This window comes from Apiospora phragmitis, assembly GCF_038363925.1.
Source record: "Apiospora phragmitis strain CBS 135458 chromosome Unknown utg000008l:1.0-3514335.0:1.0-3519231.0, whole genome shotgun sequence".
Taxonomy (NCBI): domain Eukaryota; kingdom Fungi; phylum Ascomycota; class Sordariomycetes; order Amphisphaeriales; family Apiosporaceae; genus Apiospora; species Apiospora phragmitis.
Window position 1 is genome coordinate 1,057,842 of NW_027117407.1, and position 13,610 is coordinate 1,071,451.

General features: G+C 52.7%; 5 protein-coding genes across 5 annotated transcripts; 1 reads left to right on the plus strand and 4 right to left on the minus strand.

Annotated features, from left to right (window-relative positions):
* Positions 1 to 300: 300 nt before the first annotated feature.
* Positions 301 to 2,060, minus strand: PG994_008754 (formate dehydrogenase protein; the record flags this gene model as incomplete). The annotated part of the gene is made up of 3 exons (XM_066860163.1): positions 301 to 1,204; positions 1,276 to 1,430; positions 1,779 to 2,060. 3 exons carry the CDS (start codon positions 2,058 to 2,060, stop codon positions 301 to 303), a joined length of 1,341 nt encoding a protein of 446 aa, XP_066713752.1.
* Positions 2,061 to 3,806: 1,746 nt separating this feature from the next.
* Positions 3,807 to 4,920, minus strand: PG994_008755 (uncharacterized protein; the record flags this gene model as incomplete). Its single annotated transcript, XM_066860164.1, has 3 exons — positions 3,807 to 4,361; positions 4,504 to 4,795; positions 4,862 to 4,920. The coding sequence occupies 3 exons, from the start codon at positions 4,918 to 4,920 to the stop codon at positions 3,807 to 3,809; spliced, it is 906 nt and encodes a 301-aa protein (XP_066713753.1).
* A 1,940-nt stretch (positions 4,921 to 6,860) lies between these two features.
* PG994_008756 (uncharacterized protein) lies at positions 6,861 to 7,732 on the minus strand (the record flags this gene model as incomplete). The annotated part of the gene is made up of 2 exons (XM_066860165.1): positions 6,861 to 7,477; positions 7,585 to 7,732. 2 exons carry the CDS (start codon positions 7,730 to 7,732, stop codon positions 6,861 to 6,863), a joined length of 765 nt encoding a protein of 254 aa, XP_066713754.1.
* Positions 7,733 to 9,928: 2,196 nt separating this feature from the next.
* On the plus strand, positions 9,929 to 11,084 carry PG994_008757 (uncharacterized protein; the record flags this gene model as incomplete). The annotated part of the gene is made up of 2 exons (XM_066860166.1): positions 9,929 to 10,120; positions 10,149 to 11,084. 2 exons carry the CDS (start codon positions 9,929 to 9,931, stop codon positions 11,082 to 11,084), a joined length of 1,128 nt encoding a protein of 375 aa, XP_066713755.1.
* Positions 11,085 to 11,457: 373 nt separating this feature from the next.
* Positions 11,458 to 12,446, minus strand: PG994_008758 (uncharacterized protein; the record flags this gene model as incomplete). Its single annotated transcript, XM_066860167.1, has 3 exons — positions 11,458 to 11,910; positions 11,952 to 12,321; positions 12,421 to 12,446. The coding sequence occupies 3 exons, from the start codon at positions 12,444 to 12,446 to the stop codon at positions 11,458 to 11,460; spliced, it is 849 nt and encodes a 282-aa protein (XP_066713756.1).
* Positions 12,447 to 13,610: the final 1,164 nt, after the last annotated feature.

Genomic DNA, 13,610 nt, shown 5'->3' on the forward strand with positions numbered 1-13,610 from the left:
GATGCCTGTCCAGTTGTCGTTTTATACAGTAAGGCTGTCTCGAAGCTGCGCATCCCTTCGTGGGTTTCGGATGCAACAGACCAAAACTGAAAGGGCACTTTTTGATCAGGAAACACTTAGTATATGGAAGAACTTAGGTACGTTTTGAATTCGTGGTATTTCGTACAACTAAAACTATATAACACCGTAATCGCTAGATGAGAAGAACCTTCAGAGGTGGTCCGTACAATTTACACATTGTGTCCATAACCCCCCTCAGTCGTCATGACGGGCATGGCACTATTAATAATGGTGATGCATTTAGTTGCCCTTCTTGGTAGGCTGGCGCTGGCCGTAGGCCTTGGTGACGTAGTCGCCGTCCTTGACGATGAGGTCCTCGGGGCGGTAGTCGTGCTTGCCCGAGAGGTAGCTCTGGAGGATGGCCTTGGTGCCGTCGGCGTAGCGCTTCTGGGCGTCGAGCGAGGTGCCCGACATGTGGGGCACCATGGCGTTGCCGCCGCCGAAGGGGTTCTTGGCGTAGCGGAGCACGTGGTCCTTGGGCGCCGGCTGGGGGAACCAGACGTCGCCGCCGTAGCCGCGGAGGTGGCCCGACTTGAGGGCCTCGGCCACGTCCTCCTTGACGACGATGGCGCCGCGGGCCGTGTTGACGAGCCAGGAGCCGGGCTTCATCTTGGCGATGAGGTCCTTATTGAAGAGGCCGCGCGTCTTCTCGTGCAGCGGGCAGTTGATGGTGACGACGTCGCACTGGCCCAGCATCTCCTCGAGGCTCTCGACGCGGCGGCAGCCGATCTCCTTCTCCACCTCGGGCTTCAAGGGCTGGTAGTCGAAGTACAGCAGCTCCTTGCAGTCGAAGGGCTTGAGGCGGCGCAGCACACGCTCACCAATACGGCCGACAGCGACGGTACCAACGACCTTGCCCTCGAGGTCAAACTCGTTCTTGGCGGCGGCGGCAACATCCCACTCGCCATTCTGGATCTGCTCGTGTGCGGGCACGAAGTTGCGCACCAGGGTCAGGATAGTCATGATGACGTGCTCCGCTACGGACACAACATTGGAGCCAGTGACCTCGGCGACGGTGACACCACCGTTGGTGGCGTTGGCCGCATTGAGGTCGACGTGGTCAGAGCCGATACCGGCAGTGATGGCGAGCTTAAGGTTCTTGGCCTTGGCGAGCCGCTCAGCGGTCAGGTAACCGGGGTGGAAGCTATTGCATGGTGTGTTAGTGGTCAAGATACACTCTAGCTATATTTGACTATGTGTGGTTTTGGTACTTACGGAGTGGTGATGATGACCTCTGCGTCGACGAGCTCCTTGTCGAAGGTGGAGTTCTCGCCCTCCTTGTCTGAAGTGGTGACAAGAGTGTGGCCCTGGTCCTCGAGCCACTTTCGGATGCCGAGTTCATTCTCAGTGGTACCGAGGAGCAGAGGTTGCTGCAATGAACCCGAATGGTTAGCCTTTCTGTGGTTGTATAAAAACTTCCGGAGAGGGGAAAGTTTCTCGTCATATCATATCATATGCAGGAGGTCGGGCTACGGCATAGACACGAGAGACCCCGGCCATTCTTGCCCCTCATCACCAGCAAGCGACCGACGGCTAGCCAAGGCTTCTGATTGGCTCTTGGCATGGCTGTAAGTGTGTGCCAGGAGCCTGAGCTCCAACTGATAGTCGATGGATGATGATGTTTGGGTACGGAAGAATAGCGTGAAGCCCATTCGCCTGCCAAGTCCTTGCCTCTCACCTGATGCTCTCTTTCTCTTCCCCATTCAAGTAGAACGTACCTCTTCGGCGTGCTTGCCACCATCGTACAGGACGAGCAAAACCTTGACCTTTTCACGTTGACCTGTTAGCGAGCGAATCGAAGCGGGTGCTCCAAACGGGTTGCGGGAGGGTAGGGAGAGGGGCGTCGAGCTCTTGGGCGCCAGAGCCGGCCGCGAGGTGAGGCCGGCCCTGCACGTCGTCGAGGCCCGGGATGTGAAAGCAGAGGATGATGTTGATAGAGCCCGTGCCGAAGCAGAAACGGGACGAAGGGTGCGCTGAACAGAGCGAGCAAGTAATACCATTTTGACTGATTTTATGTGTTGAAGTTATTTAAATTTGACTTTTGTTGTTACAACAAAAGAAGACCAGATTGGTCGAGGAACAAGAAGTCTTATAGAGGGGACCGGTTCTGACGGATCGATCAATGGGGCGTTGTTGGCAGCGGTGGAGACGATTACCGTGCGATGATGTCGTTGATGTCGAGTGAATTGAGGAAGCGAGGTTTCAGGATCAGAACAGGGCAGGCAGGGTCGTGGTATTTATGTTGGCAACATGATTCGAATAGAGACAGCTCAGACAGCCGGTGGCTAAGGTGGTGCCCACAGGGTCGTGGTGCCGACTTTATTCAGCTCCGGGACGATGCGTTGTATACAATTTCCAACACAAAACAGCCCGGCGAGTCTAGTTCCACCACTTTGTTGCGGTACCTCGTTGGGGGTTCTGGTCAATAGAACAAGCAACCCCCCTTCATTGATCCGCACTTGCGGGCCAATCTTGTAGTAGCATGACGGTAGTAGCAAATAGTATTGTGTATAGGTACGCAATGGCACACACGTTGCGTTGCCTTCCGGTCCCTTGCAACGGGATGTGGTGTGCGGTCTGCGGTGCAATGGTCAGTTGGGGAACGGCCTTCCCGTCCCTACCAACTTACACGCTCCCCCGCATCAGACTTGCTTTGTCGTGAATTCCAATATCTCCTGGTTGGGTATCGACTTGCATTCTCTGACTGATGCACTGCATGAGGCATGTTCTATCCAGCCAGAGCCTCTAGGATCCCACGAGACGCATGACGAAGCTTGGCTGTTGAGCCTAATCCAGTTGATTGGGGCCTTTCACTTGCATCATGTCCTCGCCGCTCGGCGTGTTGCCGGATCAGCCTCGGAGATGTGTCGGCATTGATATACTGGGCAGATAGAGGCAGCTGCCCCGCATCCGAACGTTTGTTCTGGAGAACGCTAGGCTAGTTGCTAGGTTAGGTAGTGGTATGATATCAGTTTTGAAGCTCAAAGACAATTGCGGAAGGCATGACTGACAGACTGCACCTGGACCCCGCCTTTCCGAGAACTCGCTAGGTTAGCATTAATAAAGAGACAGTCAGCCAGTCGTCAAGCACTTCCACGTAACAGCATATTAGTTACTCGGCATGATGGAACTACCTTAGTCAGTAGCCAGTTTTGGTATGATCAGTGTCGTCCCACCTCTCACTAGACATCTCTCCCATTGACTCGAAGTATGGTACCATGTTCAATATCCGAAAAGAAGAAGACACGGTAAGCTAGGGGAAATCGAGAGCTCTCTGCCAAGCACACAAAGCGTGATCGGGATCCCAAAAGTCGGGGCTGGTGTGACGGCAACATGTGCGTGCAGGCGTGCCTAGATTGCGGGGTAAGGAGCATGTGTCCCACATTATTATGCCTTTGTCTCTGTCAGAATCGCAAGAGCTAAACATCCCGAGATTCCTCCATACCCTCCTCCCTTGGTTCTGAAGCTTCGGCATGTTGCTGCTAGGATATGGTCCTAAAACTTCGGCATCTTGCAGCTAGAATATGGTCCTATGGAAGGCTTCGGTATCTTGCAGCTAGAACATCCCTTTTAAACCATTGATTGATTTGTTCAGGCGGCCCAGGTTATCACCTAATGAAATGGTCTCGGCTTTGCAGATGATTGGTTCCGGCGGGGAAGCTTGGAGCAACAGGCTTCGTCAGCCGGCAAGGCATATTTGATCCGGCATTTCAGGCGGTTGGCTGTTTTTACTGCTTGCGGGTAAATCATATTCGGCCTTGGTGAGAGGGGTCCCGTCTTTGTACGATGCGACCACGCAAAGTGCCATCACGAACTGGTCGATGTATCGCCAATTTGCAAGAATACAACCAGGACAGCCGAGTATCTGCAGATGTTCTGTTAGTGTCCTCCTGAGCTAAGCTTGTGTGAGACTTGACGGCGACTTGCCCTGCTGCCACGGCCAGCACCTCGAACGGCTTGGCCAAAGTTGCTGATGTGAGGACTGCTAGAAGTACGACGTTGAAGAAGGTGATGATTCCCAGCCGCGCGACCATGTTGTGTGTAAAGGCCAAGGCCCACAAAGGGGCAATGAGCATAAGCGCTGCCGTGCCGAAAATAGATGGTACTATCGCGGCATCAATCGGTTCGTCTTGGCCGTGCACGGTGGAATCCCCAACATGCTGTCGGTGGCCTGCCAGAAACCCCAGAAGCTTCGATGTCGAGCTTAGGATATACCGTTCAAACAGCCGGCGTAAAGGCGACTTGGGCTGCTTCGCGAGAGTTACGAGGTCACGTGCTTTAAGGAACTCGATTTCTTTTTCCTGAATCGGTTTGTTGTTATTCGCAAGCCAATTCCTGATATTCTCGACATTCTCTTTTGGGGCAGCAGGTCTAGATTTCAGTTGCGTATAGCGATAGAGTACCTTGTCTAGACTCAGGATTGTTAATACAATGTGATCATACCTTAGGGGGGTTGATAAGGCACGCTATACCATAATGCTTCAACTCCATGAGTATCCGTTTAATCAACTCCTTGCGTTCTGGTTGATCTTTACGTGTCGATCCATTATCGACATCTGGCGCACCCTTTTTACTATATTTTGCATCGAGATTGTCCAGTTCTTCTTCCAGCATAGCAATCTCATCCTGTAGAGTGATGAGAACCCGGCAGTGAAGCCGGTCGTATCTTCTGATGACAAAGAAGTCGTCGTCCAAAGACAGATACTTCGCAAAGGCTGGGTACCCGATGTACTTCCTAGCCGACCTCGGGAGTCAGCACAGCTTCTTGGAGAGTTGGGAATACGGATATGTCTGGACTAACCACGGCTTGTGCAACGATTCATCCCTACTTAAGATACTCATCTCAATATCCCCATCCATGATGCGAACGCTGTACGTCTCTCTTGGTCGAATGCTGGAGAATGGACCTAGTCAGAGTCAATGCGTTGAATAACGCAGCCCTTTCAGAGAATGTGAATATTGTAAGGCATACGCGGAAGCCTCACCACCACGACGTGTAGATGTCTGATTGGGCAGATGCAGCATAGCCACCCGCACGTAAATTCTTCTACGTAGCCTTAAACGATGCTGAGGAAAATTGCTTAGCTATCGAGCAGTATGATGAATTTTCTTCAGAATCTACAACATTCACTGGCTTGAAAGCGACAAAGCCCGGTTGCCGCCTTACTTACAACGATCTATTGACACCATTATACGGAGCACTTGTTACAATGTCGGCGACTCTTACGAACTATCTGATATACATTATCCTATGCACATTCGGGGCGGGACTTCTTCAGAGATGTAAGACTATTCTAACCCCGAGAGCTTTACGACCACGGCCGGTAGGCAAAGCGCCCTCCGATACGCCCCTGAACGATAGCCGAATAGGCGAGAAACTCTGGGGCAGGACAAGACAAAGCAAAGTCACACTTCCACAATCTGCGGACAGGCCTGGGGGATCTACTGAGGGATCGGACAATGGAAATACGCCACCAAATGGCGGTGGCCGGGGAAACACGAACGATGGTGGCGGGGGACTACCCAGCGGCGGGGGCAGAGACTTATCAGGCGGCGGCGGTGATGGAGGACCGCCAGATACCGAGTCCGTATCTGTCGTACGGTCACGCAGTCTGGTACAGCAAGTAATCCGATGGGATTGTGTAAGTCAAGCCCCGAAACGGACTTTGGTATCTGCATATAGTAAACTAACCTTCCGAAAGGATAATTGCGATGGCGGGAATAATTCGGTGGCACTCGACACCCATTGCCCATTTTGTCAAAAACTGCGAGGGCCTAATTCGACGACTTACCTGGCGGAGTAAAAATCCAGAGGGGGGCTAGGACACAATGTTGAATGTGTACCTATCTGGGCAGCTGCATCAGCGAATACACCAGAAGAGATGGGAGACGACCAATGATAATTGGAAGAAACAATATACCTCTTTTCGACTATGCAACCAGGGCGACCCCTGATTCCTGACACCACCAGAAAGTCCGTGGGTATATTTCGGCATCCTATCTACCTCCTTCTTAGGCTGGCTGACCATGTGGAAAAAGCCCGGTGCGCTGGCGACTACCCAGTAGTAGCCCGGAATGTCACCATCCAGGCCAGGAAATGTGGCGCATATAGTACGACTAGTTACAGCTAGAGTAGCATCATCAGTACGTTTCGGGGCAATATATCTATCTATTTCCGTGGATGTGCCGCTGACTTGCCAGCTGTGTCGTCCCAGACTAACAAACATCGCCCCGAGACGGGCAAGAACTCTCCCACTCGTGAACCCCTATACCATCAAGTCCATCCATCTCCTATGCCCGTGTCATATTGGAACAGCTGCCTAGATACCTTGCCCGCATCAGCAGCTTCCAGTTATCAGTGCCAACGGCAACATCACTGACAGTTGGCGGTAGCTCCTCTTCATTGTTCATCCATCTGCGCTTGCTGGGGCCTTGAAGCCACTCCCGTACGCGCCACCGTGTTATTGCATGTCCATGGTAATGTAATAAGGCTCGTGATGATTAGGCTGCTGCGTATACCTTGAAATAGTTGATTAGTGACGCCTGCCTATTTAATTAAATAAGTAGAGGGGGTTTCACAGGGTTGTCTGTTGACTCCGACGGCTGTAGAACACGATCGTTATCCCTTATCAGACCTACTACCTCCTTCCCTGGTTGCTAGACTTCAAGCACACACTCTGCACATCTGCATCTAAAGCTCAAAGTTTTGTTTCAATCTTTTTTTTTTTGAAGTCTGTATTTGTCTTTTGTTCCTTCTATCCTGAGCCCACGCTATCTTGACCCCCTATTCTCCAGGTCGCTCACAGAGCAAAGAACACAGCTGCCACAACGGCGATGCCCGTCAGCATACCGCTAGCCTGGCGCGACCACGCCTCGCCCTTGACGGGGAGCCCGGTCTGCTTGCCCGGGTTAGTAGCGCCGCCGCTGCCCTTAGCGGCGCCGGGCGTAGTGGAGGTAGAGTTTCCCTTGGAGCCGCCCTTGGTCGCGTCGGCGGCGGGCCCGGGGTTGGACACGGTGAAGAAGTTGCCCGCGACCACCTTGTCCTGCAGCTTGGCCTTGGTCAGGACCGCCTCGGCCTGGAAGCCCTGGCGGTTCGCGGCCGCGTCCGTCAGCACCTTGAGCTGGTCCGGCGTGGCAGCCGACGTGTCTACCAGGATCTCCGTGTAGCGGTGCTGGAGCGGCGTGCGCGCGGGCGGCGCGGGGCCGAAGTACGGCGCCGCAGCCTTGACGGTGCCGGGCACGGAGAGGGTGGAGCCGGTGCCGCTGGCGGCGACGGTCAGACCCGTCTGCATCCAGTGGAGGAGCGTGCTGGTCTTGCCCGCGGTGTCGGTCGGGATGTCGAGATCGATCATCATGACAGCGAAAGACTTGCCCTCGAGCTTCTTGCTCGTGGAGAGTGTAGGCGCATTGGCGGTTGCTGTGGGGCACGTCGCTTGTTAGTTTTCCATCATACCTTTTCTTGGGCTTTGCGACTCGAGCGCTGCTGCTCTTCCTCCCTCTGCCTGAGAATGGGTATTTGCTTACCGGCCTTGGTGAGCTCCTTTCCGCCCGAACCATCAGTCTTGCCAAAGGTCACAGTCAGAGCTTCTTGGGTGGCGGGCGTGAAGCCTGTGGGCGTGGACGCCAACGAGAGGGTGGCCGCGGCCAGAACAGTGACAAATGAGTACAACATGGTGGAGTTGGGTGGATGTAAATATATACAGGTATATGCGTATATAATCACAGAAAAGAAGAAAGAGCAAGGTCTATAAAAAGAACACACGAAAAAGTGAAATATAAAGGAAGATGATGCAGATGACCAGCAACGCAGTGGGTATATGATGATAACAACAGGAGCTCGTCTGTTTGAATTGACAGTGAGTCCCTGGAGAGAAGGTCGAAACGAGCGGTACGGGATGTTATCGACTATATATCCCAGAAGAAATCCTTCAGATTTTCTACAATGAGCGTGTAGCGAGATGGGGCATGTAGTGAGAGAGAGAGGTTTGATGTTCAGGAACAGGGTCTGGCAGGACCCAGGCTAGTAAAATGCCCAGAGTCTGTAACCTATTGTCGATCACTCAGACAGACATTACCCCTGAATTGAAACGGGTTGGTGGGGGCTGCTACGTGCCAAGCACCGTAAGGGCCAAGCCACCCCAAGCGAATCCGATCTGACGCTCTCTCTGGGGGCTACTACTAGAAGCTGAGATGCTAGCCCGACCGAACCAGTTACTATTGAGCTCAGACCATCTGGCGAACTCACTAGTAGAGCGCTAAAAAGCAACGTCCCAACGCACCCTGCTGGTGGTGGACACGCGGCCCCGAGAGGTCCTATTGTAGAAGGTACATACTCAACGCGTCGCATGCTGGGGATTCTCGTCTCCGTCTTCCCGTGTCATGTAGTACTAGCTATATTTAGTAACGTGGGGATTAATTGCCAGCTTACATGACATGGTTTAAAGGCGAAAATGCGGCTTTGATCTTGATATAAGCCTCGTTCATCAGGTAAAAGTTGATATTGTTGGTTCCCTGGATATGTATGTACTGAGTCATGGCTGTTGTAGTGACATCGTAGCGTCTGCCTGCTAGAATGCAACTAGGCAGGGGCTGGTTGAGAGAGTTAGAGAGAGAAAAAACGAGAAGTGGCCGAACAAGATTGCGATTTTCATACTGCAAGTCTGCAATGATGTAAGCCTGTTGGCCTGGAGAATGGTGATAGGCTTCGTTAGTGTTCAACTGACAAGCTGACAAAGCTGAGTTGAACCCACCAGGGTGCTGGCTGGTCTTGAGTGCCTTATTGGGTGGGGAGGTTTCAATACGTGGGAAACAGAATGGCACCGCCACACTCTGAAACGCACTTTCGAACCGTCGAGAGTGGATGAACCCCCGTGACTTGACTGGGCTTGAAAACGGGGCGAGCGCCATATGTATCTGTCAAGTGTAAGTTACCTAGTTGTGAACTCTATTCTCAACTTCGAAGAAAAGCTCCGTACGGGATGGACAGTGGTGAGGATGTTGTTGACTGAGACATGGCATCCAATATGGGTTTATGGCAACTCCAGCCACCCTACCTAATTAACTAACACACTGAAACAATAGCATCGATCTGTTGTCATTATCAATGGAAGTGTAGGTATAGGCGGCGGTCGTTATTCATTTAAACCAACCTGTGCAGAACCAAGGATCCAAGGCAAGAATAATGTGGCTTAAGAAACGTTCTGCTTACTGGATACGTCGCTGCCTATCCGTGTCCAACGCCAAAGATTGACATGGGAGAGAAAATCGATAGCTTGCATGTGCCATGGACAGTGCTCCATCAACATTCCTGCTCTCGAGCCGAACATACGAATGCCACAATGGAACCCCAAGGGTACCACAGTGACTGCTTTATTTTAGTTGTCGACAGTTGGTCCCTTTCTCGGCTGTTTTTGCAGGCCGGGTTGCGCAGCTAGCTACCTACCTAGCTTGGCGGCCTGGGGGATGATAAGGTCGGATACTTTGCTTAGCTAATACCCGCGCGGGAACCCTTTGTATTACTATCATCCCATAATCCTTAGAAATCAAGCACACCGCATTCTTTGGCTGCCTTTTGAGAGGAAATGATTATTATACGGATGACAAATTGCGAACGAGTTGGGCTTCCGTTGTCCCAAGAATTCCACGGCATGGTGCAGTCTCGCTATAAAGCCGTATCGGTCCGCCGTCGCGCACTGACCGTTGACCCAAAACACCCGTTGTATAAGAGTTGCTTAAGGCATAATCATAGAGATCGTTATACAACAACCACAACCACCCAAACCACTTTCCCGGGCTCTCAACTCGGTTCGCTGCATTTGTATTGTTTTCCTTCTTCCCGAACAATAGTACCGAGATCACGCGAAGAAACATGTCCAAGACCGTCGTTGTCCTCGGCGCTGGCCTGGGAGGCATCCCAGTCGCCCACTGGCTAGCAGACAAGTCTACGCAAACCGATCCGGACCTGCGCGTGGTCCTCGTCGCGCCCAACGACGAGTTCTTCTGGAACATCGCGTCTCCTCGCGTGGTAATACCCGGCGCCATGGGCGAGGAGCAAGGTCCTGTACAACATACCTGCCGCCTTTTCCAAGTACAGCCATGACAAATTCGAATTCGTCCCCGGAAAGGCGGAATCGTTACATCCCGACGCCAATTCCGTCACAGTGGCCTTGAACGACGGCACCAAGCGCGATATTGCATACCACACTATCGTCATCGCCACGGGTGCAGACGCGAGGGACGGCATGCCATGGAAGGTCGTGGGCACCAGCCAGCAGACCCGCGCTGCCATCTCTCAGCTGCGAGAACAGATTGAAAAAGCCTCGTCAATTGTCGTGGGTGGGGCTGGCATCACGGGCGTGGAACTTGCCGGAGAGCTGGGTTACAAGTATGCAAAGTCCGGAGTTAAATCCATCACCATCATTTCCGCCGATTCATTACCTCTGGAGAGCCGCATAATGAAGTCCACTCGCGAAACGGCCAAGAAGGAGCTTGAAAAGCTTCAAGTCAAGTATATCTCCGATGCGCGCATCTCTGGCGTGACCGAATCGGAGGGAAGCAAGGTCGTCGAGCTCACCAAGACGGATTCCACCAAAGTCGAGCTGAAAACGGACCTGTTTATACCGGCGTTTGGCATCAAGTACAACACTGAGTTTGCGCCGCCTGAGATGCGGGCTGATGATGGGCGCCTGCATCAGGATACATTCCTGCGAGCTCCCAAGTACAAGAACGTCTTCGTCATTGGAGACGCGGGAAACCTTCAGGTGGCCCAGGCGGCCACCCTGGGCGCCCAGGTTGAATATTTGGCAAGGCAATTCGAAGCATACTTTAAAGACGGCAACGTCGAGGAGTACAAGCCGGATCCCAAGATCTTGTTGGCACTCTCCATCGGGCCGTCCCGAGCCACCGGTCAGGTGGGGACATGGAAACCTTTCAGCTTGATCCTATGGTGGTTCAAAGCTCGATATATGGGGACCGATGGTGCAGGCGATTTCGTTCAGGGAGTTAAGATCCTGAAGACCAAATAGTTTGTGCTGTCGCGAAGGCAGTGTATACTGTATGGTCCCCGGGGTGTCGGTGTCGGTGTCGGTTCACATCTGTGAATCTTTCAAGTAACACTCTGCAGCCATTCAAGCTTTTCGGTGGGTAGCGTTGATATACCATGTTTGCAATCATAAGTAGTCATAATGGTGAAACACCGCCTTAATAAGAATTTGTTCATTCCGTATCGCAACCTGGAAGTGATGCAGCAGCAGCTGAAGTGGTATTCAGCAATAAATGGGCTTCAACCTCGACCTGAGTCAACTGTAATGATCACCAAGGATATAGAAGAGGCCCGCATCATGCATACCATACATATGTGGCAGATGGCCCATGGAGCAAACTCTGGAGCCCCCTTTCTCATTCCGGGCTTGTCTCTCTCGAGCTTGGTTCATCCGCACCCTCTCCGCCGGCGCCTTTCGCTGATCGTCGCTTTTCCCGGCGTTTGAGCTTCTTGGCCTTGTTGAGCCTCTTCCTCTTCTCTTTCAGATGCTCTTCCTTGTCGGCGAGCTTCTTCTTCACGGCCTCTTCCTTTTCTCTCTTGGCCTTGTCTCGCGTGCGCAAGAGGACTCTTCGCTTCTTACCGGGCCGCGTCCTCTTGCTCTCGCCCATAGTCGTGTCCCCTACGCCATCGACGTCGGGCAGGGTCTTGGGGATTTTGTCGGCTGCGACGGTGATCTTGGTGACCCTCCAAGGCTTCTCCAGTCCCCATTTTCGCTGCTTGGCATTGGCCATCAGATACTCCGTGCTCATCGCTGCAAACTTGAATTGCGCCATGGTTTCCTGATCTGGCGTATCGGCCAGATAGTATGACTGTGGTCTCCGGGCACGACGAACTCAGCTTTGCCGCCAACCTGGGTCTCATCACCCTGCTTAATGACAACGGTATGCGAGGGTTCTTCATCACGGAACAGACGAAAAGTCAATGCAACCTCATCTGGGTTGTTCGCGTCTGACGCCAGTAGCTCCCCATCGGTTCCAGTAGGAGGGTTATTGGCTCCTTCGTCTGAAGCAACTGCCGTCCCCGATTTCTGGGCCGGGGTATCAGCAGCGCCCGGGGCAGGTAATGAAGATGGCGATAAGATGTCCAGATCTAGCAGGCCAGCTAATTGCGCCCTCAGTCTCTCGCGCAGCTCTGTATCCACTTGACCATCCTGGCTCATCAAGTCATCACCATCATCATCAGAAGGTGGTGCGGAGCTGTACAGGTCTTCTCTCCTGACTCTGCACACATAAACCTGTTAGTTTCGGTAGTCATCCTCCAGAACAGCTACAGAAAAAAAGGAGCCCAGGCTGCCGAGTAATTGGTGCAATGGAACTAACCGCTTAGCCTCCGGGATATCAAACATGATGGGTACTGCTTGACACAACAAGCAGAGCTGTGACACATATAGACCGTGTATTAATGCCCAGGTCGGCGTGGGAAAACTCTTCTTCGTCCCGCGAAGGTTTGTCGCAGTTGACGATGAAACTTATGGATCACGCGCGCGTGGTAATGCAAATGCAAGTGCAAGTGCAAGTGCAGGGTAGATCAGATCAGATCAAATCAAAACCCAAGATTTGAGTTCGTTGATAATTTGTTCGTCGAGAGACGGAAAGGCTGGAAGCAAGCCTTGGGAAACCACCAGGATGGGTAAGAGGTATTGAGTGAGTCCAGTTTATTTTGGGTTCAGGTAGGATCGGGGGCGGAGATTAAAAGAGGTGCTGGAGCCAATGGAAATGCCGACAGATTAGAAGCGACAGAGAGCGGGACGGGCGATAGCGAAGTCGTAGTCTAAAATGGGACATGTCGCGAAAGCTGGAAGTTAACATGAGAGAGCCACATGGCCCAGCACGGGGCAACTTTACCACGCTGGCGGAACCCATGAACGGAACACCATGCTGTCTGTCCGTCCATGTCCATGTCCCTCCCCCCCCGTCAGCTGTCTGATCGACGCCCGCCAAAGGACGCCCATCTTGCACCCTCACATCTCGCCCGCGCACCTATTCCGCCTGCCATGTATGTACGTACTCACCGTTGCAGTCCTTCAAGCCTCCGACGTGCGATGGAAGGGATCTGCCTGCTAAATCGTGCCTGGCTTTGTGATCAATCATAAGTTTCAGTACCCTCCTTGGGGTCCAGGAGGCCGGGTTTGTTGAGACGCCCCGTCGGCTGGTGGACACTAAGAATGCGGTCTGCATGTATTGCGAGGCATGTCTGTAGAACATCATCGCCCGACAGGGTATACATGCGGGCTTGCCAATGATTTGCACAAGGGATTACTGGGCTTCCAATACAATTCTCCTTTTCATGTCACCGGGGGGGGGGCGGCCGGGGTCTCGAGATCGGTCAAGAAGTACAGAGTAGGTGCAGTAAATATTTGTATATAGTAGGTAGGGTGTTTGGCTTATTTTTCTCCCTCTTCATATAATTACTATCATCCGTTTCCTGCAGCCAGCCGGAATAGCTCACCTGTTTTCCTGGCCATCCCGTATTTCCTCTCTTTTTGTGTGCCGTCTCCCTTGTTACCCTT